Here is a 27739-nt window from a genome sequence, read left to right on the forward strand (position 1 = left end):
GAACTTGTGTCACACTTAACCTTGGTTCCGGATTAATCATCAGGCAATGATTAAATGGAGTCGGTGTAAATTAGGATTGGATTGATTTGGGGTGGATCACATGGAGACTGTCCTGCCTTGACAAATTGGTTTTCAAGAGGAATTTTTCCTCCAGCCCAGTCCCCTTCCATGGACTGAGCAGACACTCAGTGGAGGGCACAGGCTCTGAATTGCTGCCTATGCAAGGCCATAATTCCTACCCAGAGAGGCTCCTGGTCCTACAAACCCCACAGGTAACTCAGTGAGGGGCAATTCAGTGGTTCTGCCTTCCCCCCAACACCTCTTTCCCAGATCATCTCCTGAATCCTGAATCAGAGCAAGACTAAGTGGAGGCAGAGCAATTGGGATGCTCTACAACCAACCCACAGAAAAAACTGTACCCACAGCAGCCCAGATATCAGCAGATTTGAAATGGCCCCACATTTAGGATCTTCCAGCTTCAGACTGTGGCTCTGCAGGGGGATTTTGGGGTTGTCCCATGCACTCATTATGGAAAGAAAAAAAAAAATAGCAGGATTTAACACTTTGAATCCCTGGAACATCCAAGGCCAGGTTGGATGTGGCTTGGAGCACCCTGGGATAGTGGGAGGTGTCCCCACCCATGGCAGGGGTTGGAATGAGATGGGCTTTTCAGATCCCTCCCAACCCAAACCATTCTGGGATTCTCTGAATAATTTTCAATCATGGCAAAGCCAAGGAAGAGTGAAAATAAAACTTAATGCTGAGTAAACTCTGCTGTGGGAGAGATTAGAGTGGCTGGAGTGCTTCCCATGGAAAATGAGAAGTGCCATGTCACACTTGGGGTGTGAGACATCCCACCATGGCAGGAGATGACCCGGGGCTGGGATTTGTTATTGCAGCATTGCAGGTAGGGAAGGGTGAGGAGAAATTTGTGAGTTTGACAGTGCAGCTTCGAGAAAGGCAGTGCTGAGGCAGAGCTGGGCCTTCCCTTCCCCTCCAGATGTGTGGGAAGCTCCCAGCAAATGCCAGGAGGTGACACCTGGGGAGGGAGCAGAACAGCAGCAGTTGGTTGTTTCCCTGAGTGTTTTATAGCAGGTTGTTTCCTTGCACATCCTGATTTCAGAGAGCACACGAGGTGGGAGCAAGGCTCAGAAGCAGAGGATCAACATCCTCTTTTATTATGTGTAATATAAAATATTGCTGCTGCTGAACATCCTGCTGCTTCTCTCTCTGTGATCATTGTGGCTGAAACACTACCACCACAATTTGGAATAAAACAGTTACAAGAAATGCTGGTGCCTCTTGGTTGGAGCTTTCTTTTCCCCCTAGGGAGCAAAAATATTGCAAATATATGTCTGTCACAAAGTGCTGTGTCCACCTCTGGGTCCTCAGCACAGGAAATATGTGGAGCTTCTTGAAGGAGCCCAGAGGAGGTGGCAGAGATGCTGCAGGGCTGAAGCCCCTCTGCTCTGGAGCCAGGCTGGCAGAGCTGGGGGTGCTCACCTGGAGAGGCGAAGGCTCCAGGGAGAGCTCAGAGCCCCTGCCAGGGCCTGAAGGGGCTCCAGGAGAGCTGCAGAGGGACTGGGGACAAGGGATGGAGGGACAGGACACAGGGAATGGCTTCCACTGCCGGAGGGCAGGGCTGGATGGGATATTAGGAAGGAATTGTTCCCTGTGAACAGGATGAGCTTTAAGGTCCCTTCCAACCCAACCCATTCTATCATTCTATGGGGCAATCATGTAATTAAACAAACACATAATTAAGAGCTGCCGAGCTCAGTCTCCCATTTGTGCTGTGCCAGGAGCATGCTGGCCCGCTGCATCCCAAGGAAGTGCATGCTGTTTGAAGGCACTGCAGAGCTGACAGTGTCCTGTTTCTCTCTTTGTCCCCGTGCAGGCCAGGCATCCTCGTTCACGCAGCAGCCACAGGACCAGGTGGTGATCGCGGGGCAGCCGGTGACGCTGCTCTGCGCCATCCCCGAGTACAATGGCATCGTGCTCTGGATCAAGGACGGGCTGGCCCTCGGCGTCGGACGGGATCTCTCAAGTACGTGGGGACACCCCATTAAAACCCTGGGTACTGAGGTGTTGCCTTGTGATTTCAGGGTTTACCCCAGAACCTCGGGTCCCTCCCCTGAAGATTCCCTCCCAGCTGTGTCACTCACCTCTCCTTTCCCCTCCCTGACCCCTCCCAGCACTGTCTGTCAGTCCTGGCATTCCAGAAGGGCACTGAGTGATTGGCAGATCCAAAGGATGCCCTCTACCCCCGGGGGGCATTGGGCCATCCAGGTGTCCTTTGTCCCTTTGTCCCTCCACTCCTGTCCCTGCTTGGTGGCTCCCGACCCCTTCCCTGCCCCTCTCCCGGGGTTCAAAGGAGCAGCAGCCACGGGCTCAGGGAGTTCTGTTGGAGCTGGTGCTGCATTCAGAGGCCTGTGGGCCAGAATGAAGCTCTGGATCCAAACCCTCCATCAGAACCGACTCTTTTCCTTCACCATCACCTTAAAGCTTCTCCACTAGAGGGAAACCTGTTAGCAAATCCTGTTATGGGGGAAGCTCCATCCCAGCACCACCAGAGCTCCTGCAGGCCTGGACTTGTCCCCACGGGCCCAGCTGCAGCACCCAGCCAGCCAAAAGTGTCTGTGGGGTGAAACACCACACACCAGCCAGCCCAAAGTGTCTGTGGGGTGAAACACCACACACCCAGCCAGCCCAAAGTGTCTGTGGGGTGAAACACCACACACCAGCCAGCCAAAAGTGTCTGTGGGGTGAAACACCACACACCAGCCAGCCCAAAGTGTCTGTGGGTGAAACACCACACACCCAACCAGCCAAAAGTGTCTGTGGGGTGAAACACCACACACCAGCCAGCCAAAAGTGTCTGTGGGGTGAAACACCACACTGCCAGCTGTTTGGTTCTGTAGGGTGAAACACCACACACCCAAGGCACATCCCAAAGTGAATATGGGGTGATATTCCACACACCCAGCCAGCAAAAGTTTCTGTGCGGTGAAACCCACACACCAACCCCAAAAATGTTTTTGGGGTGAAACACCACATTTAACTATACTGTTAAACAAGACCTCAAAAAGTAAGGCACGCCACACACATATTGGTGATATTCTAATTACTAAGAATTTTTAACTTTCTGTACTGACAAACACACCCCCAAGAAAACACTACATTTAACCTAAAACTGTAAAAAAAAACCTTCTAAAAAGTAAGTCAGGACACCACCTGTTAGAACTCTATTTGCTAAGAATTTTTAACTTTCTGTACTGACAAACAACCCCAAGAATATAATACATTTAACTAAACTAATAAAAAAACTTAAAACTATATAAAAAATTATAATTATTTACTATAAACAAAGTTATAATATATTAATAAAAAACTAAATTTTAATTTTAATATTATATAATATAATATAATATAATATAATATAATATAATATAATATAATATAATATAATATAATATAATATAATATAATATAATATAATATAATATAATATAATATAATATAATATAATATAATATAATATAATTTTAATATATATAACAAAATAAAAGTTTTTCAACAAAAACAAATTCTTCATAAGTTTAAATAAGATTATATCATTAAAAGAAAAAATAAATAAAATTAAAATAAATTATTAAAATTAATTAATAATAAGATAAATATAAATATAATATAAATAAATAAAAATAACAATAATAAATCTAAATAGAATAAATTAATTAATTTAAATAAATTATTAATTTATAATTATAAATGTAAATATAAATAAAATAAAACAAGTCACAACTAATTAGTTATTTTGATAAAAATAAAACTAATTTCAGTGTCATTTCTTAATTAAACAATTTATCCATAAAAACACTTATAAATAAAACTCCAATTTTAACATATTAAAATAAGATACTATAAAACTCACAATTTATAAAACTGTAATATAAATAAAAACTAATGAACATCTAAATCCAAACAAAAAATACCATTTCACACATTTAATCCCAATTTTAACCAAAAAAAAAAATCCACAACCATCCTCCATAAAGAAGAAAAGCAGGAGCTCTCCTCTCCCAACATTTGTTTGGGGAATGATGTTTTCATTTCAACTCTTAACACCTTCCAGTCCATCCAACCATAGGCATTGATGCTTGGAATAAACTAAAATCTGTTTCACTCTGACCTGAAACAAACCTGTTGGCTCCCACAGATGTCCCCTGACCCTTTGGAAATGCCCGGCTTGATTTCCTTGGAAATTAACGTCACCTTTCCAAAATGTGGGATGAAATGTTTTATACATATTGCAAGTGCCTGTTTTGATATTCTCAAAAATGAAAAGAACCACAGAATACCCTGAGTGTGAAGGGACCCACAAGGCTCTGTTTGCTTTGGACAAGTGTTTGTGGCTTCCGCAAGCTTTGGTTTTGGCAAATTATAGTTTGGTGACCGAATTGTTCAGAATTCCCATTCCTTAATCCCACACCCTCACTGTGATTGAGGGTTAATTGCAGCTGGTGAAGGCAGGTGCAATACTGGGGAAGTTTCGAGTTTATTCTGTATATTTCGCTGGGAAACACTAATTTGAAACTGAAATATTTCATGAGAATAGGAAGAGTGTTTGCTGGAAACAGCCTGGGAGAACATGGAGCCCTTCAGGAGCTGCAGTGTCCCCCAGCTCTGCAGAGTTTGTGCACGTGTGACACTGCTCGGCTCCCAGTGACCTGAGAGAGTTTTCCCAAGGCAGCATTGAGAAACCAGGGGAGGCTCCATGCTTTTTGGTCTCCAGGGACCCTGCTCTTCCCTAAAGTGCAGTGCCTCTTCTTTTTTCCCTCCATTTTTTATTAATACATATAATTGCTTATTTACAGCTGTGCCCGAGTGAGCAGTCCCGTCTTCGCCTGTTTTTCAAAGCTGTGAGCCACAACTTTTGCATCTATTAGGGAGCTGAGCTTCCCATGCAAGACCTTGCAACACGATTGAGTAACAAGAGCTCCAGTGAAGTAGGGAGCTGATGTGAATGACTTCCACAATTAACAGAGCCAGGGCTGCTGGAAGCCACAGGAGCTGCCAGCTCGCGTGATACCAGCTCAGCCAGTGTCTAATTAGCACAATACAAACAAACCCATCATTTGTACTCCTCGCGGTTCAGGAGAGCAAATCCTGCTGTTGATAACTCGAGAAACAACAGAAGCACAAGTGTGTGCCAGCGCTGGGTTACACAGGGCATTGGGCACAGGAAGACATGGGGGTGGCACCTTTCCTCCTGTGTGTCCATCCTCTGTGTCCAGCCAGGCTGACCAGGGCTGCAGGTGCCCCCATGTTGTATTGCACTACACAGTTATTTAGTTGTTTGCACTGGGTGTTTGGTAATTTGCACTGTTTACATGATTTGTATCCTATGACCTGAACAGCCTGTCCAGACACAGATTCTTACACCCCGCAGACCCCTGCCCAAGCTTTACACAGAGCTAATCATGGTTGGATTCCAGGGTGTCACCTCAGCTGACTCAAGGAGCTGAGGATATTCCATGATGGATTGCAGAGAAGCAGGAGCTAGTGGGTTTCCTGGTGGAAGGGCTCACCCCTTTTTCTTGCCCAGGGAGGTTGTGAATGCCCCAGCCCTGGAAGAGTCCAAAGCCAGGCTGGAGAAGGCTTTGAACAACCTGATCTAGTGGGAGGTGTCCCTGTCCATGGCAGGGGAACTTGGATCCCAATGATCTTTAAGGTCAAAACCAAACCTTCCAACACTTAACATTCTATGATCCCATGATTCCTTGGGATTTCAGTTAATGCTCCTTCATCAGCACTTCTTTTTTGAACCTGTAGAGCAAAACATGCAGTCTCTTTCCTGGATTTGGCAGGTTCTCTTTCTCTCTCTTTGGGTTGGGTACCCTGGAGAGGAGGAAGCTGCCTGGTTCCTGGGAATTGCTGTGGGGTGCTGGTGATGCCCTCCTCATCCCTGGGCTCGTGGCTCCAGCTTGTTGCAGCATATACTGCAGTTAAGACAGCCACGATACACAGAGTACCATCATACAATTTCAGAAAGCTTCAATCTATACAGAATAACAGCACATCACTGCAAAAAGCTGCAAGTGCCTGCCCTTCTTGTTCTTTAGCCCAAATTTTTATACCCCTCATGGTTCATGCCTTACACCTGTGTGCCCTCTGTTCCCTGGGTGGTTGCTCAGCACACCTGGGCACTCCATGGCTCATTGCTGTCAGTGCTGCTCACAGCTGTACCCATGGTGGGATAAGGCTCAGCCCCATCCCAATCACCACAAACTGTGTGCCTACCCCAGCTGCCTCCTGACCCGTGCTTTGCCTTGGGCAGGTTACCCACGCTATCTGGTCGTAGGAGACCATCTGTCAGGTCAGCACCACCTGAAGATCCTGCGAGCTGACCTGCAGGATGACGCCGTGTATGAGTGCCAGGCCATCCAAGCTGCCATCCGATCCCGACCTGCCCGGCTGACCGTCCTCGGTGAGTCCTGGCTCCTCACACCCTCCTGGTTTGTTGGGCTTTCACTGCCTTCATGGTCACACTGAGTAGCTTTTGACAAAATGTTTTGCTGCTGGATCAAGAGGGCTGGGAATGAACCCATGGGGAGAGCAGTGGGGGAGCAGCTCAGTCCTGAGAACAGGATCAAAGGAAGCTGCTTGGGGAGTGAAGCAGCTCTGGGGTGGAGTATGACAGTTCTAGGAGTAACACAGCCAGCAAGTGTTTGGCACTTCAGCTTTATGGATTTATGCCCCAATTCCAGAGAGTCTGCCCATAAATTTAAGGATATGAAGAGTGTCAGTGTCATCAATTACGCATTACCCTGCCTACAGGACCAGGACAACTCCACCCCCTGAGGAAAGACTGGTTTCATACTATGCAGTATTTTTAAACTATCTACATACTAATATTTTATCATCCTGTGTTTCTCAGTAATTCATCTTTCCCATGAGCAGCACACGAGGATATTACCTGGAATCCCAAAATCATGTAGAGGACTTTTTTTTGTGGGAGGTGGGTGGGGAGCACTGGCAGAGCTGGAGGGCTTTGTTGGCCATCTGGCAGAGCAGGAGGGAGGCTCTCCCCACAGGAGTGCTGGGAAAAGGGAGGCACATCAGCGAGGCTTCCCGGAATGGACATGGCTTCAGAGAACTTAATGAAAATGGTATTTTTCTTAAGCAGCTTGGACAAAACCCAGTCTGCATTGCTGCTCCCAGATTCATCCTGATTATTCAACCCTCAAAGTGAAACCATTTGCATATTTAAGTTTGTTTAAATTCAAAATTTGATTTCTTTTTTCCTTGTTGTTTTTATTCCTGGTTAGTTTCTAGGGAGAAAAAAACCTCACATTTTAAAAAGATCCAAATCAAGAATTTCTATGCTTTTAGTCAGATCAACGCTGATTAGTTTTAAGCAGCCAAAAGAAGTGAATTAAGGTACCAGCTGTGGTTGAAGGTGCACCTCACTGGAGTCTGCACTATGAAAATGAGTTCCAATTCCTGGTTTGCAATTTCCCCTGCATTTGTTTTCCTCCCTCCACAACCCTACAACATTCCCTACTCTCAAACTTTCACAGCTGCCATCCCTTCTTTCCCTGACCCTGATGATAATTATGATTTCTCCTTCTTCTCAATCAATCCTTGGCAGCAGCTCAGAGCTCTGACATGTGCCCATACATGAAATAATCCTGGAAATGAATAGGAAAAGCGGAACGTTGTCTTGCTCACCGACAACCCCTCCTTCGCCTGGGCTCCCTCCTTCTGTTGTGAAAGCAGAATACATTGCGGGAGCCAGACAAAAGAAATAATGTTATTTAATTAGAGCTAAAGATTTCAAAACTAATTTAGTCCCAGGGCGTACGTCAGAGCTGCTGCGAAGCGTTGATTGAGCAGAGAGATGTTTTTATGGATCAAAAGGAAATCGTTATTATCTTTGGGGTTATGGAATGTGTTGAATAGATGGTAGTTAATGTTTATGTGGATATACATAGTAGTTGCTAATTGGTACATTTACCTAAGATGTTCAGCAACTTATATTTGCAGAGTGTTTTCCTTTTAAGAAAATTAAAGTTACACCATGTTCAATTTAGGCCAAATCGATGAGCCAGTGTGGGTTTGGAACTGACTGGTAGCTCATCTTTAACTTTAGGAGTATTTATGCAGATGTTCTGAGGGGGGGAAAGTGATCACAGCCCCAAGGCTGCCAGAGCTCCAGGAGCATTTGCACAATGCTCTCAGGGATGGACAGGGTGGGATTGTTGGGGTGTCTGCGCAGGGCCTGGGGTTGGACTCAATGACCTTGTGGGTCCCTTCCATCTCAGGAAATTGTGTGATTCTATGACATTTCAGGCTGACTGGGGAGGTAGGAGTGATGATCCCACCTTTGCAAGGGGTTGGTGATCAGCAGCTCACACTGCTCCTTTGGGATGGGGTGTCCTGTGCTGGCAGCAAGGGCAGGGGCTGCTGTGGGATCTGTGCTCTGTGTTTCAGCCACCCCAGTGGAGGGGACAGATGTGGCACATGAAGAGTAGAAGCCTTAAGCCCCCATGTTTCTGACAGCTGGGAACAACGTGCAGCCTGTCAGGCTGAACTCACTGCATGACAGGGGGTAACACATGTCTGTGAAGGGAGAGAGACATTTCTGCTGCTTCCAGATGTGCAGCACCACCAGCTGTGCAGACATGTCTGCTCTTAGCATGCAGTGCGTGAGCCTGCTGTAGTTGTGAGCTAAGCAGCTGTGTCTGGAGGGAGCTGGATCTCCCAGATTTCATCTCCCTGGGTTGGGACGGGATGTGCCAGGCTGCCTGAGCTGCTCACGGGAAGATGCCTGGGGGGCCATTCCTTCATCCCAGTCTGTCCAGCTTCACTGAGGCTGCAGACTTCCCCTGGGTAGGAGAGGATCCCTGAGGCATCCTTGGAGCTGGGTGCAAACCATGCAGCTCTCTAGGAAGTGATCAATCACAGCTGAGGCAGAGCTCAGAGGCTCTGGTGGCTGGGGGGCTCTGGTGGCTGGGAGCCCAGCCTCTGGGCTTGGTTTCTCAGTGGCTCTTCAGCCAGCTGGGTGTTAGAGGCAGTTCTGGGGAACTCTATCCTGCTCTATCACCCCCAGCCTTGTCTCTAGAAAAATGACCCTGCCTGTTTTTTGTGAGTGTTGGTGCTGCCTTGTCTGTCCTTGCCAGATTTTCCACTTCCTTGGTATCAAGAAATCCCCTAATGCCTCCAGATTCAGGCTCCAGCTGCTGTCATTCATGTCTGACAACAGCTTTATGGGGCTGATGCCTCCTACCTCCCTGCTCAGATGCTGAGCTACACCATATTTTAATTAAATATTTAAGGTTTTGTCACATTGTTTTCAAATCTACATGGTTAAATGTAGTGGAACAGATCATTCCATAGCCTTGGAAGTCCAAACACTCAAACAGACGAGCTTTTTACTGTCATCAGCATCAGGGAAAGTCTTTTCTTTGTGGAGTTCCGGGGACAAATATTGCTGGGAAATGTTGTCAATGCATCCCAAAGCTGGAGGGCTCCCCTTCTCCAGGGCTCCCTCACCTTCCCTCCTACCATTGCCCAAACTCTCTGAGGAAGGAGTCCCTGCCCAATCTCCTCAGGATATCTGCCCCAAGCAGGGAAAGTTGATAAATCTGATGGGATTTGGGACATATGGAGGCATACAAGATTTTCTGCAAGCAAAGGATGTCAAGGCAGGGGAGCCCAAGCCAGGCAGGCTCTGGGAAGCCACTGGAGGGCTATTTGCTACCTGGTACATCTCTAATGGCAGGCTGCTTAATTTATGATCTATTTAACTAAGCCAGGGTATTAATTAAATAAAGTAAGAGCCTGATTAGGACTTGGAGAAATTTAAAAATAAAATCAGGCAGCAATCGAGCGAAATTGCAAAGCAAACACTTTGGCTGTAACCACTGGAGAGTTCCCTCCAGTCTTCCATCAAAGCTCAGAGCAGGGAGGGCAAATACAAGAGATTATATTGCCAACAGATGTGTGTTGTTAAAATATGCATCTGCCAGCCGTGTAGCTTCAGGAGCCAGAGGGCTTGCTCGTGGATCCTTCTGCACTCGCGGGACCGTGAAGGAATTTGAGGCCCCGGCAGCCGAGCTGGGATTTGCAGACACGTTAATTAACGTTGAGTTCCCAGATCTCAGAGGCAGCCAAGCAAGGAGAAACTTTGAAGAGAGCTTTGGTTTCCCTGGGAGGGAGCAGGGAGGGAGAGGGGAGCCCTGGCTCGCGGTGCCAACGTGGCCACAGTGTGGTGACATTTCAGCCTGCAGTGACACCTCAGCCTGTGGTGACATCTGGGCCTGTGCTGACACCTCGGCCTGTGGTGACATCTTGGCCTAGAGTGACACCTCGACCAGTGGTGACACCTTGGCCTGCAGAGACATTTTGGTCTGCAGTGACACCTGGGCCTGTGGTGACATCTGGGCCTGCAGTGACATATAGGCCTACAGTGACACCTTGACCTGTGGTGACATCTCGGCCTATGGTGACACCTGGGCCTGCAGTGACACCTTAGCCTGCAGTGACATGTCGGTCTGCAGTGACATCTCAGCCTGTGGTGACACCTTGGCCTGCGGTAACACCTCGGCCTGTGGTTGTAGCAATGTATCTGAACAACTTGGGCTACATCGTGCACCAGCCATGCCACTTGTAGTTGTTATCATTAGAGCCCTCTGGAATTCATCAAGGTTACTAAGACATAAATTGTGCTAAATTAAGGAAGAAGAAGCTGAGAAACAGAATTCCAAGACCACAAGAACTTGATAAAGGAGGGTGGTGAACCACCTGGACTGTAACCAGTGACATATTCTGAGAAGTGTGTGCAGAACACGTGGACAAGCCTGAGGCACCAATCAAGAGATGTGTGATCAGCGTGTGCAGGAGGGTTAGAATGTATAAATAAGTGCATAATGTAAACAATAATGGGCTTCTGCTTAATCATATTGGTTAGTTGTCCAGGAGTCCTGATTCTCTGGTCTGCGGTGACACCTCGGCCTGTGGTGCCCAGGGCTGGCAGGACCCACCATGCCCAGAGGATGGAGCAACCAGGACAATGAAGCAGATGGATGATGAGGTGTTGGGAAACTGATGCTCCTCTCCTTCATGGCACCTTGGCAGGAGCATGCCAAGGCTGTCCTGGTCTGTCCTCCCCAGCAGGAGATGCGGCACCGCCAGCCTGGTGATGCCTTGTGAAGGCTGACCTAGAACAGAGACTGGCCAGAGCTAAAGAATAAAGGAGGGATTTATTAGGAGGCCTCAATGGACATACCTTGGGCAGCACAAGAGCCCAAGATGCACCAAAATGGTCACAAAAATGGACAACCGGTCACGGGGTCTGTCACTTTGATAAGTTCTGCATCTTGCAGTTCATTGTCCAATTCCAGCTTTAGCCCATGCAGCCCCATCCTGCTTGTTTTTCTCTCTCCAGCCCACATTGTTTGTGCTCCTGGGCTGAGATTTGGATCATTTGTCCTTCGTCCCCAGCTGGAGCAGGAATTGTTTTGTCTCCCTGCTCTGTGCACAGAGCTCAGCATCCCCTGATGTGAAGCCCAGACCCACACACTAAAGCAGCACAGAATCTGAAAAACATAAAAGCTAAACCTGAGGCATCACCAGCCACGTACCTCAGGCTGTCCCAGGAAGCTCCCAGGCAGCACTTGCTTGGCACAGGGGAAAGGCTGGTCACAGAGGTGCCAGTGGGAAATTGGCCACAAGCAGGAAAGGCAATATGAGGGTGTGAGGAGGGAGGCAGGGGAGCTACTTCCAGAGACTTAAGGTGAATAATTGATAGGCAATTAACTTGTACCTTCACCTTTTATAGTCTAATTCCCTCTCTCCTCCCCTCCATGGCCTCTTCTAATATTAACTCTGTCTTCACGTGTGTCCCATTAGGAATAAAGCTTTCTTAAATCAACATGAATTATTTAACTCTACAGCTTAAGTTAATTTGAAGTGAGAGCTCCTGTCTCTTTACAATGGCACAAGGCAGGGACAGGAGAGGGTCATTGGGGTGTCAAGTGCATCCACATTCAATCACAGCCATTTTCCTCTTTTTATTTTATTTTTTTATTTTATTCCAATCCTCTTTCTTGCCAAGTCTTTCCAGTTCTCCCCTGCAGAGCAGAGTAAGCATTTCCATTACCAAAACGATGGTTGGCAGCTTGAGACATCTGCATTTCCCAGCTTTCAAGCTCTTTAGTAGAGTTTGATCAGGAAATAACGAGGTTATGTCCTGGGTAAATGCCCTTTCTCAACATTTGTTTGTAATGCTGAGCTGCAAGAAAAAAAAGTGAGCAGGTGATGTCTCAAATCCAGAAACAGTTCAGCTTGGAACCCTTTTTCCACACTTTTTAATAGAATTCAGTTATCTGAATGCAAAATTCAGATCATGTAGAGCTGGGATGTCAATTCAGAAAAAAAAAAAAAAAAAGAAAGAAAGAAAGAAAGAAAAGAAAGTGATGAAAATGTGATCATTTTCTTCCAGACAGTCTCTTCTCCTTGAACAACTTTAGGTCTTCACAAAGCTCCATTTTCTGCTGGGAATATTTTCAGTGGCAAAACAGCAAGTGGCTCTACTGGGAACGAAACAGAAACATCAAACAATCGAGCACAAATCCCAAATAACCTAAATATTTGATGTCGTGTCTGAGCAGCTTAAGTTTACAGCTCTGTGAGCCGACTCCTTCTGATAGCAGAGGGTGGCCAGGTTTCCTTGCTCTCATCCCTGTGTGGCTCTGGGGTGGAAAGGCATCTCCATGGGATTGACCATTCCAGAAAAACCCAGGGGCTCAGAGGTGAAAGGCAGCCACTGCCTCGAGCAGTCTAGAGCTGGAAAACAGACCACAGAGAGGGCTAAAAAATTGGGTCTTGAGATCTCCCTAGGTGGGTTTCACTATTGGAATAAATCACACAAAACTCCATTTTCTTCATGGTGGAAAAAGCCCCTACTTTATTAATGTAACTCATTTTTATATAGTTGACAGACCTCGTGCATGACTCCAGTGGGTTAGTAGCCTTCTTGCCAATTACTTTATTGGTTAGTAAAGTATTTTACTTGTCTATCAAATCTCTATACTCTTTAATTGTTTACATATTTTCTTCACTGGTTTTCATGGGATAGGTTTAATGTTTATGCAGGTGTTAGTGGTTTTTCACCCAGGAATAGATTGTTATGTTAATGAACGGTTCACAACAGGATTGATTTCACATGGGAACTTGCAAAGTGCTAGCTTGACAAGGCCAGCCATCTATTTAACAGAGCAGGCTGATTTTATGAGGCCTTTCTTTTCTAACTTTTCTACTTTACTGCAACATTTCACCTGGGTGTTGGGAAGTGCTGCTTCCCCCATTCTGGAGGGGTTTGCACCCTGTCTGTGAGGAGGAGGAGAAGGGAAGGCAGCATCCGCATGAGCTCTGTTCCCCTTACTTCAAAGGAGACAAGCAAAATGACATCTTTATATCCCCAGTAAGTACATCTGGGCTGGTGCTGGGTGCCAGGATGAAACTCTCTGTGAGACAGATCCACCCACCTCAGGCTCTGCCAGGGTCATAGCAGTGGAATAACAACATTGCAGTTGTACAAACATGGGAAGAAGAAAGCTAAGGAAAGGGTTTATTTCACCTTACAGACATTAAAAATTATAAATATAATAGAACCATGGAATGCTTTGGATTGAAAGGAATATTAAAGATCCTTTAGCTCTGCTTCCTTGCTCTTCCACTATCCCAGGTTGCTCCAACCCCCCTTCAACCTGGCCTTGGATACTCCCAGGGATCCAGGGGCAGCCACAACTGCTCTGGGCACCTTGTGCCAAGGCCTCACCGACCTCACAGGGAACAATTCCTTCTCCAGCTCTCCTGGAGCCCCTTTAGGCTGTGGAAGGGGCTCTGAGCTCTCCCTGGAGCCTTCTTCTCTCCAGGTGAGTACCCCCAGCTCTCCCAGCCTGGCTCCAGCCCTTGAAGCATCTTCCATGGCCTCCTCTGGGCCCCTCTGCCAGGTCCATGTCCCTCCCCACAGGACAGGGCTGTGTGTGAGCAGGGGCTGGTGTTCAGTCACACTGGGGGAAGTTCAGCAGGGCCAGGCCAGCATTAAGCAGATGCTGCCTCTGGTCCTTCAAACCCTGCTCCAGATGGGCTCACACAGTTCTTACAACTTTGTATTTCCTAAATGCCCTGGGGTTGACTGATGCCACCTCTCCCATCAAAGCTTCCCTTCCCTAAGCCCTCGGAGCCACACCAGCATTCCTACCTGCACACTGAAGTACCACAGAGTAAATAGGAAGAGACACAGATAGAAATGATTAATGTTCGTGTTCCTGCACCAATCTGTGATTCCTTGTCTCGATGCAGAGAGGGCATCGTGGCTCTGACCCGTGGTTTTATCGAACACGAAGCATTTGGCTTTTCCCTGCAGTCTGCTGGGCTGGGCTGACCTGATGGATGCAAAGCACAGAGGGCTGATAAAAAACCCCTCCTGATCTTTAGTCATGTCTTTGTCTCTTCCCAGCCTCTTCTGCAGGCTCTACCACTGCCCTGGCCCTGTTACTCTGGCTGTGATGGCCATGAGGGTGCTGTGAAATGATGTGGGGGTGCTGGTGTCAGAACCTCTCTGTGCTGCTGTGCTCACCACTCATTCCTGTGCCTGCAGCCCCTCCTGCTCTGGGCACGACCCCTCTGCACCTCATCTACACAAGCCACCTGGGGGCCAGCAGCTCCCTCCACACCCCACCAGCCTTTCCCTTTCCCCACCCAGCATCTCCAGCTCCCTCCACACCCCACCAGCCTTTCCCTTTCCCCACCCAGCCTCTCCAGCTCCCTGGCATGCCCGTGGACAGTGGGCATTATTTTGCTTCACGCGCTGCTGAACCGCTGACACCTCACATTCTGCACGAGCAAACCTCGCTTTGCTTTCACTCCTACGCACGATTCTCCCTCTTGCCAATCAAGACCCAGCTCCCCCATCTGCATCCTGCCCGTGCTCCTCTGCATCTGTGCTCACAGCAGCCCCTTTGTGCCTCGCCCAGCTGCGCGCACGGATGCGATGCCGGGAGCCCGGCGGGTTGTTGGTGACCTGACACAGGTATTGACTGCCTCTCCCTTGTCAGCCGGCAGAGAAGAACGAGGCTCTCGGAGCGTGACATCACCTGAGCGACAGCCCCCGCTCGGCCATCGATCGCCCGGGTGACAAATGAAGCGGCGGCTCGGCAGGGCAGGGCAGGGCCGGAGCGGCTCTGGGAGAGGCTGCCTGAAGGGATGCCAGCCCCCTGCCCGTGCCCAGCCTGCAGGAATGTTGTTTCCTGGCTCCAAGAGCTTGGCCAGCCCTTTTTGCATGTCTTGCCTTTCCCTGCTCCGTGAAGTGTTGTCCAGCCTCGCCCCACTGTGCCTGAGCTTCTCTGTCATCATTGGATGGTTCAGGCTTCCAGCTCAGTTCCCAGCTCAGCCAGCATCTCCCAGCCCATGGTTAAGGAATCTCTCTGTTACACATCCATACAGAGCATTCCCAGTGCCCCTGTCAGCGTGATGGATGCCAGCCTCCCATCCTGCAGAGCACTGGGATGGGTTGGGAGCTGTGCCATTCCTTCTGGCTTCAGCTGGGCTGTAAAACTGGATGGTCGTGTCTTACTGACTGACTTGTGGGTGCCCTTGGTAATTAACAGGAGAATAACCTCTCCTGCCTCAGGATATTTTTCACGTGCCAAGATGGACAAATGACCCTCTGGAAGGAGCTATTACTCTTTCTTTGGCATTAAAGGTCCCTGATGTGCTCAAATTTGCCCCCTTCAGTGGCAAAGAGAGGTGGAAAGCATGGACATGGCATTGGATGACCCCCCCAGCACTCTCCAGCCTCCTGCTCCAGGGAATTGGGCCAGGGCTCTCCCACAGGGACAGCCACAAAGCCACAATATCGGGTTCCTTTAAACTCAACTCTGACCTCCACAGAGAGAGACAAGGGATTCATGGCAAATTATGGATTTAACACCTATGATGAATCCCCATTACAGCATGAAATGAGAGAGGAAAATGTAGCTAAATGGAAGATTTCCCCTGGGCAGCAGGAGGCTGCAGTTCCTGAGAGGCTGGGGAAAATAGAATGAAAAAAATGGGGAAAAAAATAAAGAATGAGGAAAAACCTTGTTCCATTAACCAAATATTGCAAAGCCTTTGCAAGCCACTGCTTGCAGGTTAGTGGGGTTTGAAGACCAGGGCTCAGACTCTTGACACATCCAAGATTTTTAAATCCATCCCCTTAGTTGTCATGACAAGGGGAAATGAAATACTGTTGATGATGGTCCCTTGGGGGCGCAGAACAACTCATCCCCTGTGTCTGGGGCCAGGACCTGCCCTTCACTACGTTCTGAGTGTAGTCTGACCCTGCATCTTGTCATTTCCCTTTGGGAAATACCAATGGAGCATCAGAAGGATAAATAAATGCACTGAAAAGTTCACTTTTATCTTAGAGCAGGCTCCTGGCTCCCAAACATGAGGTTTAAGGCCAGGTTGGACAGGGCTTGAAGCAACCTGGTCTGGTGGAATGTGTCCCTTCCCATGGCAGGGGTGTGGAATGTGATGATCTCTAAGGTCCCTTCCAACCCAAACCGTTCCAGGATTTGGGATAATGCATCTGGAGATGAATTCCCACAGGGAGAAGCTGTCAGTAGCTGCCACTGGGTGGCTTTGCTGGAAGTGCAGGAAGGAAGACAGGCTTCAGCAACCAAATAGGGGAGGAAAATGGGGGAAGGGGCTCTCAGAGTGCTGCTTGCTTGGCTTGCCCTGTGGGCAGAAAGGGAATTGGGTCATTTATGGCCTCAATGGAAACACACATAGCCTGGGGTCATTTCTGTGGTGCCAAAGCCTCCATGTGCAACCCTTCAGATCCCTCAGGCTCAAATCCCTCCTGTAAAGAACAGGAAAAAGGAGCAGGGTGAGGCAGGAACAGGAGCCTTTGGGTCATGGGTTTGGTCCCTGTGCTCACTGCAGCTCCGGCTGTGACAGGAGGGCATCCAGGAGCTCGGTGCAGTCACTCATCCCCAGGGTTGGGCAGCGGCCAAGCAGAAACACTGCAGAGTCACAGTTGTGGAGACAAGTGTCTATAATCTCCACTGGGTCATAAATCATGGAGGAGCTGAACTCTCCTCCCCGTGGATGCTCTCCCCGTCCTCATGGCGATGAGCTCTGGACAGCCTGCGGTGGGGTTTGGATAATCCCAGGAACATCCTCATACCTGAGGTGCCTGTTTCTTATTCACGTTGTTGCTAGGGAATTCTGCAGAGATTTCTCCTAGTGGGTGAGAAGTGACTTTCAAATCAGTGGCAGCATGAAAAAATTGCAATGGAAAAATAAGAGTCTTTCATGAGATCCCATTTAATTGCTAACGAAGACAAAAATCACAGCTCTCACATTTGGTTCCCCAACAAAACCCAGATAGCAGCTGCCCTGTATGTATCTGATTCCAACCGGTAGGTTTAAAAGATACAGAAGGTATTTAATGATAATGATAATGATTTACATTTATATGGTGCCTTGTATCCACTGGGATCACAAAGTGCTTTATATATGTACGGATAAAAATATACTGGATAACAAGCACTCCATCCATCACCAAATCACAGCCTCTTCCCTGGCAAGCCTGCAAGCTGTTCAGGAAAGAGTTGCTGCATTTCCAGAGCCGCTCTCCCTCCTCGCTCCTACAGCACTTGGGGTGCTCTACGGTAATTTTGTAATAAAACCAGGTGATAAAAACACTTTAAAAACAATGTCATAAAAAAGGAGAACCCTCAGTGTCATAAAACGGCACGCAGAGGAACAGGAGGGGAAACTTGAGAGGGAGAAGGTTATAACAGTTTTAAAATAAAACAGAGTAGGTTTGGGTTGCATATTGGGAAGAAATTCTTCCTTGTGAGGGTGAGGAAGCCTTGGGACAGGTTGCCCAGAGAAGCTGCCCAGCCCCTGGAAGTGTCCAAAGCCAGGTTGGACGGGGCTTGGAGCAGCATGGGACAGTGGAAGGTGTCCCTGCCCATGGTAGGGGAGTGCAATGAGATGAGCCTTAAGGCCCCTTCCAACCCAAACCATTCCATTATTCCACAATAAATAGAGACAGTTGCCATCAGGAAGATCAGCCCTGGAGGAGAAATGTCCTCCAGCTGCTCTGAGTTAAAAGGTGAAGAGCTTGACCAGCAGGAACAGCCCCAAAGCATGGGTATCATCAGAGCTGGGTAGTCAGGGACCTCTCAAAATTACTTTGGAGGTGACAACACAAAGAAAAATCCTGACACCTGATGCTCAAATGATGCTTCTTCTTCCATTCTCTGCTTTGTCCTGCTGTGGAGCAAATCTTTTCCCATGGGCTGGGTGCAACTCAGCCTTCCCCCAGCGAGCTCTGCCCATGCCACCGTGTTTTGGTGCCTGTCCTGGGAGGGATGGAGCCTTCCCAGCCCAAAGTCCTCCTGAATCTGAAAGGAGCCACTCAGTAATGCCCCTTTGGTGGCAGCCTCTGGCTCAGCTGGGCCTGGGAGGCAGGCGAGGGGAGGGGAGAACGGAAGGCAGAGAGAAATCAAGGCTCTCAGAGACATTCATTCAAAATTCATAGGCGCAAAATTGCAGTCTGCATGGATTTGTTTCCTTTGGAAAATTACAGGAAGCTACAGGCACCAACAACTGTTATTCAAATAGCCACTTTGGATGATTAGGATGGCAGGAGGCTGTACTTACACATGCAGACCCAATATAATCAGGCGTGAGGCAGGGTGGGAAGGCAAGGCTGGGGAAGGGAAGCTGGAGGAGCTCAGAAGCAAAAACAGCAGCAGGGTGGCTCTGTGGGAAGAGCCATGGGGCCAAATCCAGCCCCACTGTTGGATCCAGCAGGAGCAGCCAATTAGCTTCCAGGTTTGAGTGGTAAGGAAAACACAGAGCTGGGAGGTGATTCGTGAGGGAAGTTTCTCAGCCCTCATGGGTCAGCAGCTGAAAGCAGGGACAAGCACCCCTCCTGCAATGAGGGCTTTGCTCCACCCTGCACACGCATCGCAGCCCAGAAAGCACCACAGAGTCTCAGAATCCCACAATGGTTTGGGTTGGAAAGCACCTTAAAGGCCACCTCATTCCAACCTTCTGCCAGGGCCGGAACACCTTCCACTACCCCAGGTTGCTCAGGTTCGCCCTCCTCATCTCCTGCTCTCCTGCCTTCCAGCAGAAAAATCCATCATCACTCCCCTGCCTGTCATAAATCAAGAAAAAAAGTTTTGCCCACACTGAATTTATTAAAAAAAAAAAGAACTTTAAAGCCACACACACACAAAACCCTGAGCAAATACTGCTTTGAGGATTGGCCTGTGGGTCAGCAATGAAACGCAAGCAAAACATCTGAGCCGTGAAGGGTGAAAATTGTATAATAAAAGTAAACTCTGCAGTACAAGCAGAGGAAAAACTCCTGGCTTTGTACTGGGGAGCTGCTTCTCTCCCTTTTAAAATGCTTCTCTGCAGTACCAGAGGTGTCGTGCAGTGCAGAGCAGCCAAGAGCATCTCATCCTGCGCCGGCAGCAGCTCCGGCGCAGCCCAGCCCTCCCCACGGCTGCGCCTCTCCTGCGGATGGCCGGGTTCCAGCCGCCTGCCACGGCTTCACAAGCACCTCGAGGTGTGGGGGAATGTTTGCACACAGGCCCTCGAGGCCCATCTGTGCCTCAGCAGCAGCAGAACACGTGGCTTGGCAGGGTTTGGCTGAAGAACCACAGGAGCAGCGGGCAGAGGCACCCAGAGCCCTGAATCCCAACCCGCAGGGCCTCAGCCTGCCGGACCCGCAGCCCTGCAGTGTGGGATTCACATCCTCTGAACTTGAGAGAAGCAGAGAAAAGAATGATCAAAACAATTCTTATTTGCTGTGCCTGTGTTTGTGCCAAAGTAGAAAGTGATATGGAGATTGTTTACCCAAAGTGATGGGGTTTTGTTTCCTTGGCCCATCAGGGCCAGGCGTGTCCAGACTGTCAGTCAGCGGACAGCCACAAGATTTTGTTCAGTTGAGTGTTTGTGCAATTTCACTTTAGATGTAGTGTAATATACTATAGAATAATACAGTACAATAAAATAATTAATTAGCTGTTACTATAGGACACGAAACAACATGACGCAGACTTGCTGCTCTTTTTAAGGTTCTCTCTGAACCTGAGAGAAGCAGTGAGAGAAGCAGAGAAAGGAATGATCCAAACAATTCTTATCTCATTGGCTGCTCCTGTGTTGTGCCAAAGCAGAATGCAATATGGAGATGGTTTACCCACAGTGATGGGGTTTTGTTTCCTTGGCCCATCAGGGCCAAGCGCATGTCCAGTCTGTGGGTCAGCAGACAGCCACGAGATTCTGGGCAGTTGAGTGCTTGTGCAGTTTCAGTTTAGATGTAGTTAATATTGTGTAATATACTATAAAATAATACGGTACAATAAAGTAATTAATTAGCTGTTACTATAGGACACGAAACAACATGATGCAGACTTGCTGCTCTTTTTAAGGTAAAAAAGGGACTTTTATTTTTCTGACTCTAACATTTATAGATTTCCAAAAGTGACAGTGGATTGGAAAGTGCCACCTCTCCAATGACACTGGACAAACTAACAGTTTATTAAATTACTCCTCTTCCATAAAAGAATGTAAAACAATAAGTTATTTACATAAAGTGTATAAGAAAGTTCATTACAAGAATGTAAACATCAGAAAGCTTAGAAAATCTTAAAAAATCAGGGCAACAATTAGCCTTCTGATATCATGGAGTCCTGCTCATCATTCCTCCCACCGATCAGGCAAAACATCACCAATCCTGCAGCAGGAGGGTCCCAACTCCTCTCCCTGGCTGCAAGGACATGCAGGGCTCCACAGGGGAAGGGCTTTAAACTGAGAGAGATTTGGGTTTGATATTGGGAAGAAATTCTTCCTTGTGAGAATTGCCCAGAGCAGCTGTGGCTGCCCCATCCCTGGAAGTGCTCAAGGCTTGGCTGGATGGGGCTTGGAGCAACTTGGTCTGGTGGAAGGTGTCTCTGCCCATGGCAGGGGGTGGGTTTTAAGGTTCTTCCAAACCCACACCAGTCTGGAATTCTGAAGATTCTGTCATCTCTGTGATGTCAGTCTCTGTCACAAAGAGAGAACCAGGTGGAAAACTGAAGCTGTATTTATGGTGAAGGTGGATGGGACGGATGGTAGCAATGGGATTTTCTGGAGCTTGAGGCTTGGAGCAACCTGGTCGAGTAGAAGGTGTTCCTGCCCATGGCAGGGGGTTGGAACAAGGTGATCTTTAAGGTCCCTTCCAACCCAAACCATTCTGGGATTCCATGATTTTATGGGTTTATGTTCCATCAAGCTCTTTTCCTGGCAAGTCAGCGCTGTTCTAAAGCCCCTTGCTGATGGACAAAGGTGGGTGTGGGTGTCTTGGAAAGGAGACCTAAAACAACAGAGCAGGAGGTCTGGAAGGAGTTGACTTTCAAGCACAGCTCAGAAGGCAGCTTGGACATCCTGCATGTGCAAGGAGACCTTCACAGAGCCTGTGGACTCTCCTTAAACACAGGTTCCCCTTCCCTGGGGCTTTTTGGGGTGACCTTGAGCATGTGTTGGCTGGACATGGATTGTGACAAGCTACTTTGCACATCCAGCCTCTTTCTTGTCTTTACAAGTGCTTCTCTCTTATCTGGTAGTATTTTGCAAAACTTCACAAGCTTTTAGTGGCAAGACTTTTGCTAAGAGGCTGTTGATAAATCTGGAGTAGGCAGCAGGAAGGCTTTAGTGACGTATTCTCTTCCTTTTGACTGGAAAAAGCAGCTTATCTGCTGTGGAGAATACAGGTTCTTCCTCTTTATCCACACTGAAATCTTATCTAAACTGGTTCAGGTGGCAGAGCTGAGAGAAGGAAATAATTAAGCAAGACAGGTGAAATGCTGGCATTATTATTACTTAAATGGCCCAAACCTTTTACCTCGTGTATTTTTTATTATTATTTTACCTTTTTTTTTACTGCTGGTGACACATAACAAGGGAGAAATCGGTTTTTCCAGGTTATCTCACCCATCCACACACTTGCCACTTCACCCCCCTCCTCCCCACCCCAATATAAATCTTGTTTAACTGGTTCTGTTGGCAAGACAGAGAAATAATTAAGGCGAAGGTGGCTGCAGTGTTGATGTTATTACTGTAATGCAGCAGCCTGTTTAGTTTCTTTGCCAATGAAATGCAACCAGGGGAAAATCAGTTTTAAAGATTACCTCCCAGAGATGCAAATAAAGGAGCGGAAACCATGTAGTCAGGAAGAAATGGTCTCAAACTAGGAAACATTTCAAAGTCAGTGACAGTCTCTTAGGGGCTTTTAAGACCACAATTTACCTTTTGACTGCATTCTATTTTCTCTGAAATCCTTTATTTCCCTCTTATTTATTGACTGGAGAGACAGCACAGAAACGAGAAAGTGATTCTCCAGCCGCTGGTCTTAAAAATCCATAGAAGGAAATTGTTCTCGGGAGTGCGGATTTTTGTTGTTGTTGGGCACTTCTTTTTTCCTCCCTCCTTGTTTTTAGCCCTCTCTGTGAACCAGGGCTTAATTGAATCTCTTTGCCATGGAGGGGCCTCGAACTGGAAGGGATCAAGGTCAGCAGCTCTGTCGGGGAGCGAGAAGCTCTGATTAGAGGTAGAGCCATGGTGATAACACAGAGAGATACAGCACATCCCACACCAGGCCAGCTTGGGGTGGAGGTGGAGGTGGTGTCTATCCATCCACACACAGCAACAGCAGCTGAACCACAGTGAGGTGCTTTAAGGGGATCTCTTTTGTTTCAGGGATGTTTCAGGTTCAGAAATGGGCATCTCTGTGCTTGGATTAGCATCCCAGTCTTGGATTAACATCCTGCTCTTGGGACTGGCATCCTGCTCCCCATGGAACATCCCACTCTCAGATTAGTATCCCGCTCTAAGATTAACATCCTGATCTCAGATTGGTATTCCACTCTAAAATTAACATCCTGCTCTTGGATTATCATCCCTGGTCCTGGATTAGTATCCCTCTCTAAAATTAACATCCTGCTCTAAGATTAGCATCCTGCTCCTGGTTTAGCATCCCAGATTTAGATTAGCATGAGACTCTCAGATTAGCTTTCCACTCCCAGATTAGCTTCCCACTCTCAGATTAGCATCCAACTCTTGGATTAGCATCATGCTCTCAAATTAATGTCCCGCTCCTCGTTTAGCATGCCAGACTTAGTTTAGCATGTGACGTCCTGCTCCAGGTTTAGCATCCTGCTGTCAGAGCAGCATCCCTGTGGACACAGTGACACTGTGAGCCATCCCACAGTCCCAGCAGCATTCCTGTGGACACAGTGGCACCATGAGCCATCCCACAGTCCCAGCAGCATCCCTGTGGACACAGTGACACTGTGGGCCATCCCACTCTTAGAGCAGCATCCCAGTGACACAGTCGAGTATTTGCTCTCACAGCAGCATCCCTGTGGACACAGTGGCATCATGAGCCATCCCACAGTCCCAGCAGCATCCCTGTGGACACAGTGGCACTGTGAACCATCCCACTGTCACAGCAGCATCCCTCTGGACACAGTGGCACTCTGAGCTATCCTGCTCTCACAGCAGCATCCCTGTGGACACAGTGGCATCATGAGCCCCATGCCTCACCTGCCACCTCCTGCTGCTCTTGCAGTGGTTCCTCCCACCCCACACACGTGTGCTGCCCACAGGTTCCTGTTTGCGGGTGTTCCCTGCTGGAATGATACTGAGACGTGCAGAAAAAACCAATCCCAGAGAATTCCTGCAGTGCTGGCCTAGTTAGCCCATTCCCAGCTGTGAGCTAATGCTGCTGCCCAGGCGAGCCCCTGGAGACAGCTTTGCTTGGATGAAATAACTCGATTAAAAAATAGCGCATCAGTTCAGGGTCAGAATTGGTGCAGCCCTGTAATTAGAGCCTGGATTTCAGAGATTAAATCCTTTAAGGCCAGTTTTCAGTAGCTGTGTTTAATTACTCCTCGCATCTCCCAGCCCTGTGTTCACAGAAAGAACCATGTCAGGACAGCTCCTGCTCCATCCCTGAGCTTTCCTGCTTGTTGATACTTTTCTGCCTAATTCCTGAGGCTGCACCATTTCTTGGCAATCTGGGCAGGTTGGCAGCAAAGTCCTGCCTGTCCATGCTGCAGAGGCCACGCTGTGCAACTCCTCCAAAGCATATTGGGTGGTCCCAGGGCATCACAAGGATCCACAGCAGGATGGTGTTGGGATGGGGAGGAAAGGGAGAACCCAGTCTTGGTGGTGCCTCTGGAAGAGCTGAAAAAGGGGCTACAGGTTCAGGAAACATTCTGGAGCAAGGATTTCTATGCAGAGGCTCCTCAGGTCGGGCTGCTCCCTTTCCTGGCACTGTTGGTTTCTGTCTCAGCTCTCCAGACAGCACTTGGAGGTATTTGGCTGGTGCAGAGGCAGCAAGAAGAGTGGGAGAGGAAACTTGCAGAGATTTGAAAAATTTCCCTTTTGGAATGAAGGATTCTGCTACTGAACTGAACTGAAAAACAATTGATTTGGGCACACCTCCCCAGGGACAAAACCAGTTCATCCAATCCCACCCCAGGAAAGCTGCCACACCCTGGGTGTGCCTGTGACCCTTGGACTCCCTGTACCTGGATGCCTCCCATGATGTGCTGTGATGGCTGAGAGTCCCGGGCTCTGTCTTGGGGTTGGAGCTGTGTCACAGGAAGGTTTGGAGGGATTGTGTCCTTTAACACAACTGAAAAAATGAAACCGGAGCCATTCCCAGCCAGCTCCCAGCTTTCAACGCAGCCTCTCCTGTTTCCCATCTCCCCTGAACCCTTTCTGATTTCTGCTGCTGTGGCAGGCTCCGGGAGGAGCAGCATTCCTGGGATGTGGGTCGAGGCAGCAGGACCCCTCACCCTGCGAGCCCCTGGCACCAGGCACCCTATGTCCCTCCAGGAACCCATTGCTGCAGCGAGAGCACCCTCTCCTGTCTCAGCTCTGCCTGCCTGTCTCCCTGCTCCTCCCCTGGCAGATGCCACGGCCGAGGCTCCGTCACATCCTGGGGTGAGGCCATGGGGACAGGGACACAGCAGCCCAGTGCCCACACCCTGTGCCGGCCCCAGTGTCACCCGGGGACCTCCTGACAGCAGCACAGACAGCTGTTTAGGAGGACCGGGGGAATATTTAAGCAAAAAACAATTTCTAGGAGAGGTCTGTTATAATTACTAATTAGATCGGGTTATAATTATCTCTCTTTGAAATCCCATACCTGCCTCAGAATAGCTCCAGTTCCTCTTAACAATTAACAGAGAAAGTCGTTTACGACACACCAGGTGATTACATCGCAGTCACAGCCTCTGTGGCCAACCCTGCCTTATTAAAGAAGGGCTGATATTTACAGAAGAACATTGTGATCAAATTAGACGAAAATTAACTGGAGTAAATTAAGAATAAGAGGGTTTCTTTCATCTGCTTCCCTTTATTTTCTGCCACAGAATTGCTTCTGGGTTGGTTATAATGTTCTGTGTGTTGATTGTGGTATTTGACTGGGCAAAAAAAACACAGAAAGTGGCAGCAACTCATTTCTCTGGTTTGCCTCAGAGTGAAATCTGCATTCACATCTCCTCTCTTTTCCACCTCCTCCTACTCCACGAAAGCTCAGGCTTGAAGCCTGCCATAGCTCAAGGAGCTCCCAAGCACAGGCTGGGGGTGTTGGGTGTCTGTGCAGGGCCAGGACCTGGACTCCATGATCCTCGTGGATCCCTTCTGACTCAGGATATTCTGTGAAACTACAGGGCCAGAACCCAACCTCTGGTGTTTCAGCTCTCCCAGCTTCAGTGAGCTGGGGTTGTCTAGCCAGGAGAAAAGGAGACTCAGAGGTGACCTTATCACTCTCCACAACTTCATAAAAGGAGGTTGTAGTCAGATGGGGTTGGGCTCTTTCTCCAGGCAGCAACTCACCAAACAAGAGGACACAGTCTTAAGCTGTACCAAGGGAAATTTAGGTTGGCTATTAGGAAGAAATTTTTTACAGAAAGAGTGATAAAGTTCTGGAATGTTTTGCCCGGGGAGGTGGTGGAGTCCCCATCCCTGGGTGTGTTTAACAAAGCCTGGATGTGGCACTGGGTGCCAGGGTTTAGTTGAGGTGTTGGGGCTGGGTTGGACTCAGTGATCTTGAAGGTCTCTTCCAACCTGGTGATCCTGTGATTCTGTGAATTCTGTGAATGAGCTCTGCCTGTGAGTCTCTGCCATGCCTAGAGCATCCCAAAGTGCTCATCCCACACTTCCTGCTCAGGGCAAGGCTTTGCTCAGAGCAATAGCAGAAATGGGGTGGATTTCCCCCAGCAACCCTAAACCCAACACTTGCTCACATTTAACACACAGCTTAATAGCTCCAAAGCCAAGGCTGGTGCTCAGCATTACCAACAATCATCCAACGAGGAATTGGGAGATTTTTTTAGTAGCAATGGGCCAAACAAAACAATCATCAGGTGGTTTGAGGGTTTTTCATTTCTTTTTCAGCATGAAGGGAATTACTGGTGAGCAGAGTGTGGTTTCTGGGAGGGCCAGTTCTCTCTGTCGGGCTCCAGAAAATGGATGATCAGACTTTTGGCAGTGGCAGTGTGGGGTGGGTACATGGATTGTTGGCTTTGCTTCTCCTGAGTAGGAGGCTGAATCATCCTGAAGAATAGTATAGCAGAGGCTGCTGGAGGGAATGAATAGCAGAGTCTCTGACCCAAGCCTTTGGATAAATCATCCTGCCAGTTCAAACCCATGAATCTGACAGGCTTTGAAAATTGTGTCTTATTACAGTTTCACCAGCTTCTCCACCTTTACCTGATTGCTTCATCCCTAATCCCCAGATCAAAGCCCCACTGAACATGGGGGCCTTTATTGCATCTTTAGCCACTCCTGGTTTTTCCCTTAATCCAGGAGCTCCACCCCAGTTCTGGTTTAGCCTTCCATCAGCAGTTCCTGCAGGCTGAGCCTCCATCCAGGCAGCTCCACTTTGAACTGGAATTCCAAGTTGGCCTCTAGAAGTGCCACAAGGAGGGAGTGGTGGCACCTCTGCAGTGCCAAGGATGCTGTTAATGCAGACAGTGCCATCAGCATGGGAGGGAGATGGACACAGGGCATGCTTCCCATGGTCTTTGGGAGACACTTTGGGAAGATGCAGCAGCTGGGATGAAAGATGCAGCAGTTGGGATGAAAAGTTTATTGCTGAACAGGCCAAGATGCTCTTTTTTCCTCCTTGGTTTCAGAGGAAGACACTCACGTGAAGTCATTGATAAGATTTTAAGCTTTGTTCTCCTCTTTCCTCAATTTCTTTTGTCCAGAGAGGAAGAAAGAAAAGAAATGACTAAGTTAAATTAGGTGAATAACCTTCATTTTTCAGTTTTTTTTGTCACTGAAAAACTGAAAAAATTCCATCTTGTCTGTCCAGAATGAAATGCTGGAGTTTATTGTTCGTTCTATGCAGGCATGATGAGTTCTGATGGGTTTTGCCTGCTCCTCTGGCAGTCAGCAGGGACCCCTGCCCTGCTCGTGGGGTGACAGGACTGGAGGGGCTGGTGCTGGCAGTGCCCATTGGGGGTACCTGAGTGTCCTGGGTTGACAAGGAAGTGAGTTTTTCAGGAAGTTGTGGTCAAACCAATCAGTGCTCAGATTTGAATATTGGTACCTGGTGTGGCCACCGAAGGCATGGATACACCTCTGAGAACACAAGGGG

General features: G+C 48.3%; 1 protein-coding gene across 1 annotated transcript in view; it reads left to right on the top strand.

Annotated features, from left to right (window-relative positions):
• The window catches only part of KIRREL3 (kirre like nephrin family adhesion molecule 3), a 406243-nt gene that overhangs the window by 290604 nt on the left and 87900 nt on the right, over positions 1-27739 (top strand). The window contains exons 3-4 of the mRNA XM_030964890.1: positions 1898-2047; positions 6341-6490. Of these exons, the coding sequence (XP_030820750.1) occupies positions 1898-2047; positions 6341-6490 (300 nt within the window). The remainder of the gene's footprint in view (positions 1-1897; positions 2048-6340; positions 6491-27739) is intronic.

The sequence above is a fragment of the Camarhynchus parvulus genome, chromosome 24 (assembly GCF_901933205.1).
Source record: "Camarhynchus parvulus chromosome 24, STF_HiC, whole genome shotgun sequence".
NCBI lineage: Eukaryota > Metazoa > Chordata > Aves > Passeriformes > Thraupidae > Camarhynchus > Camarhynchus parvulus.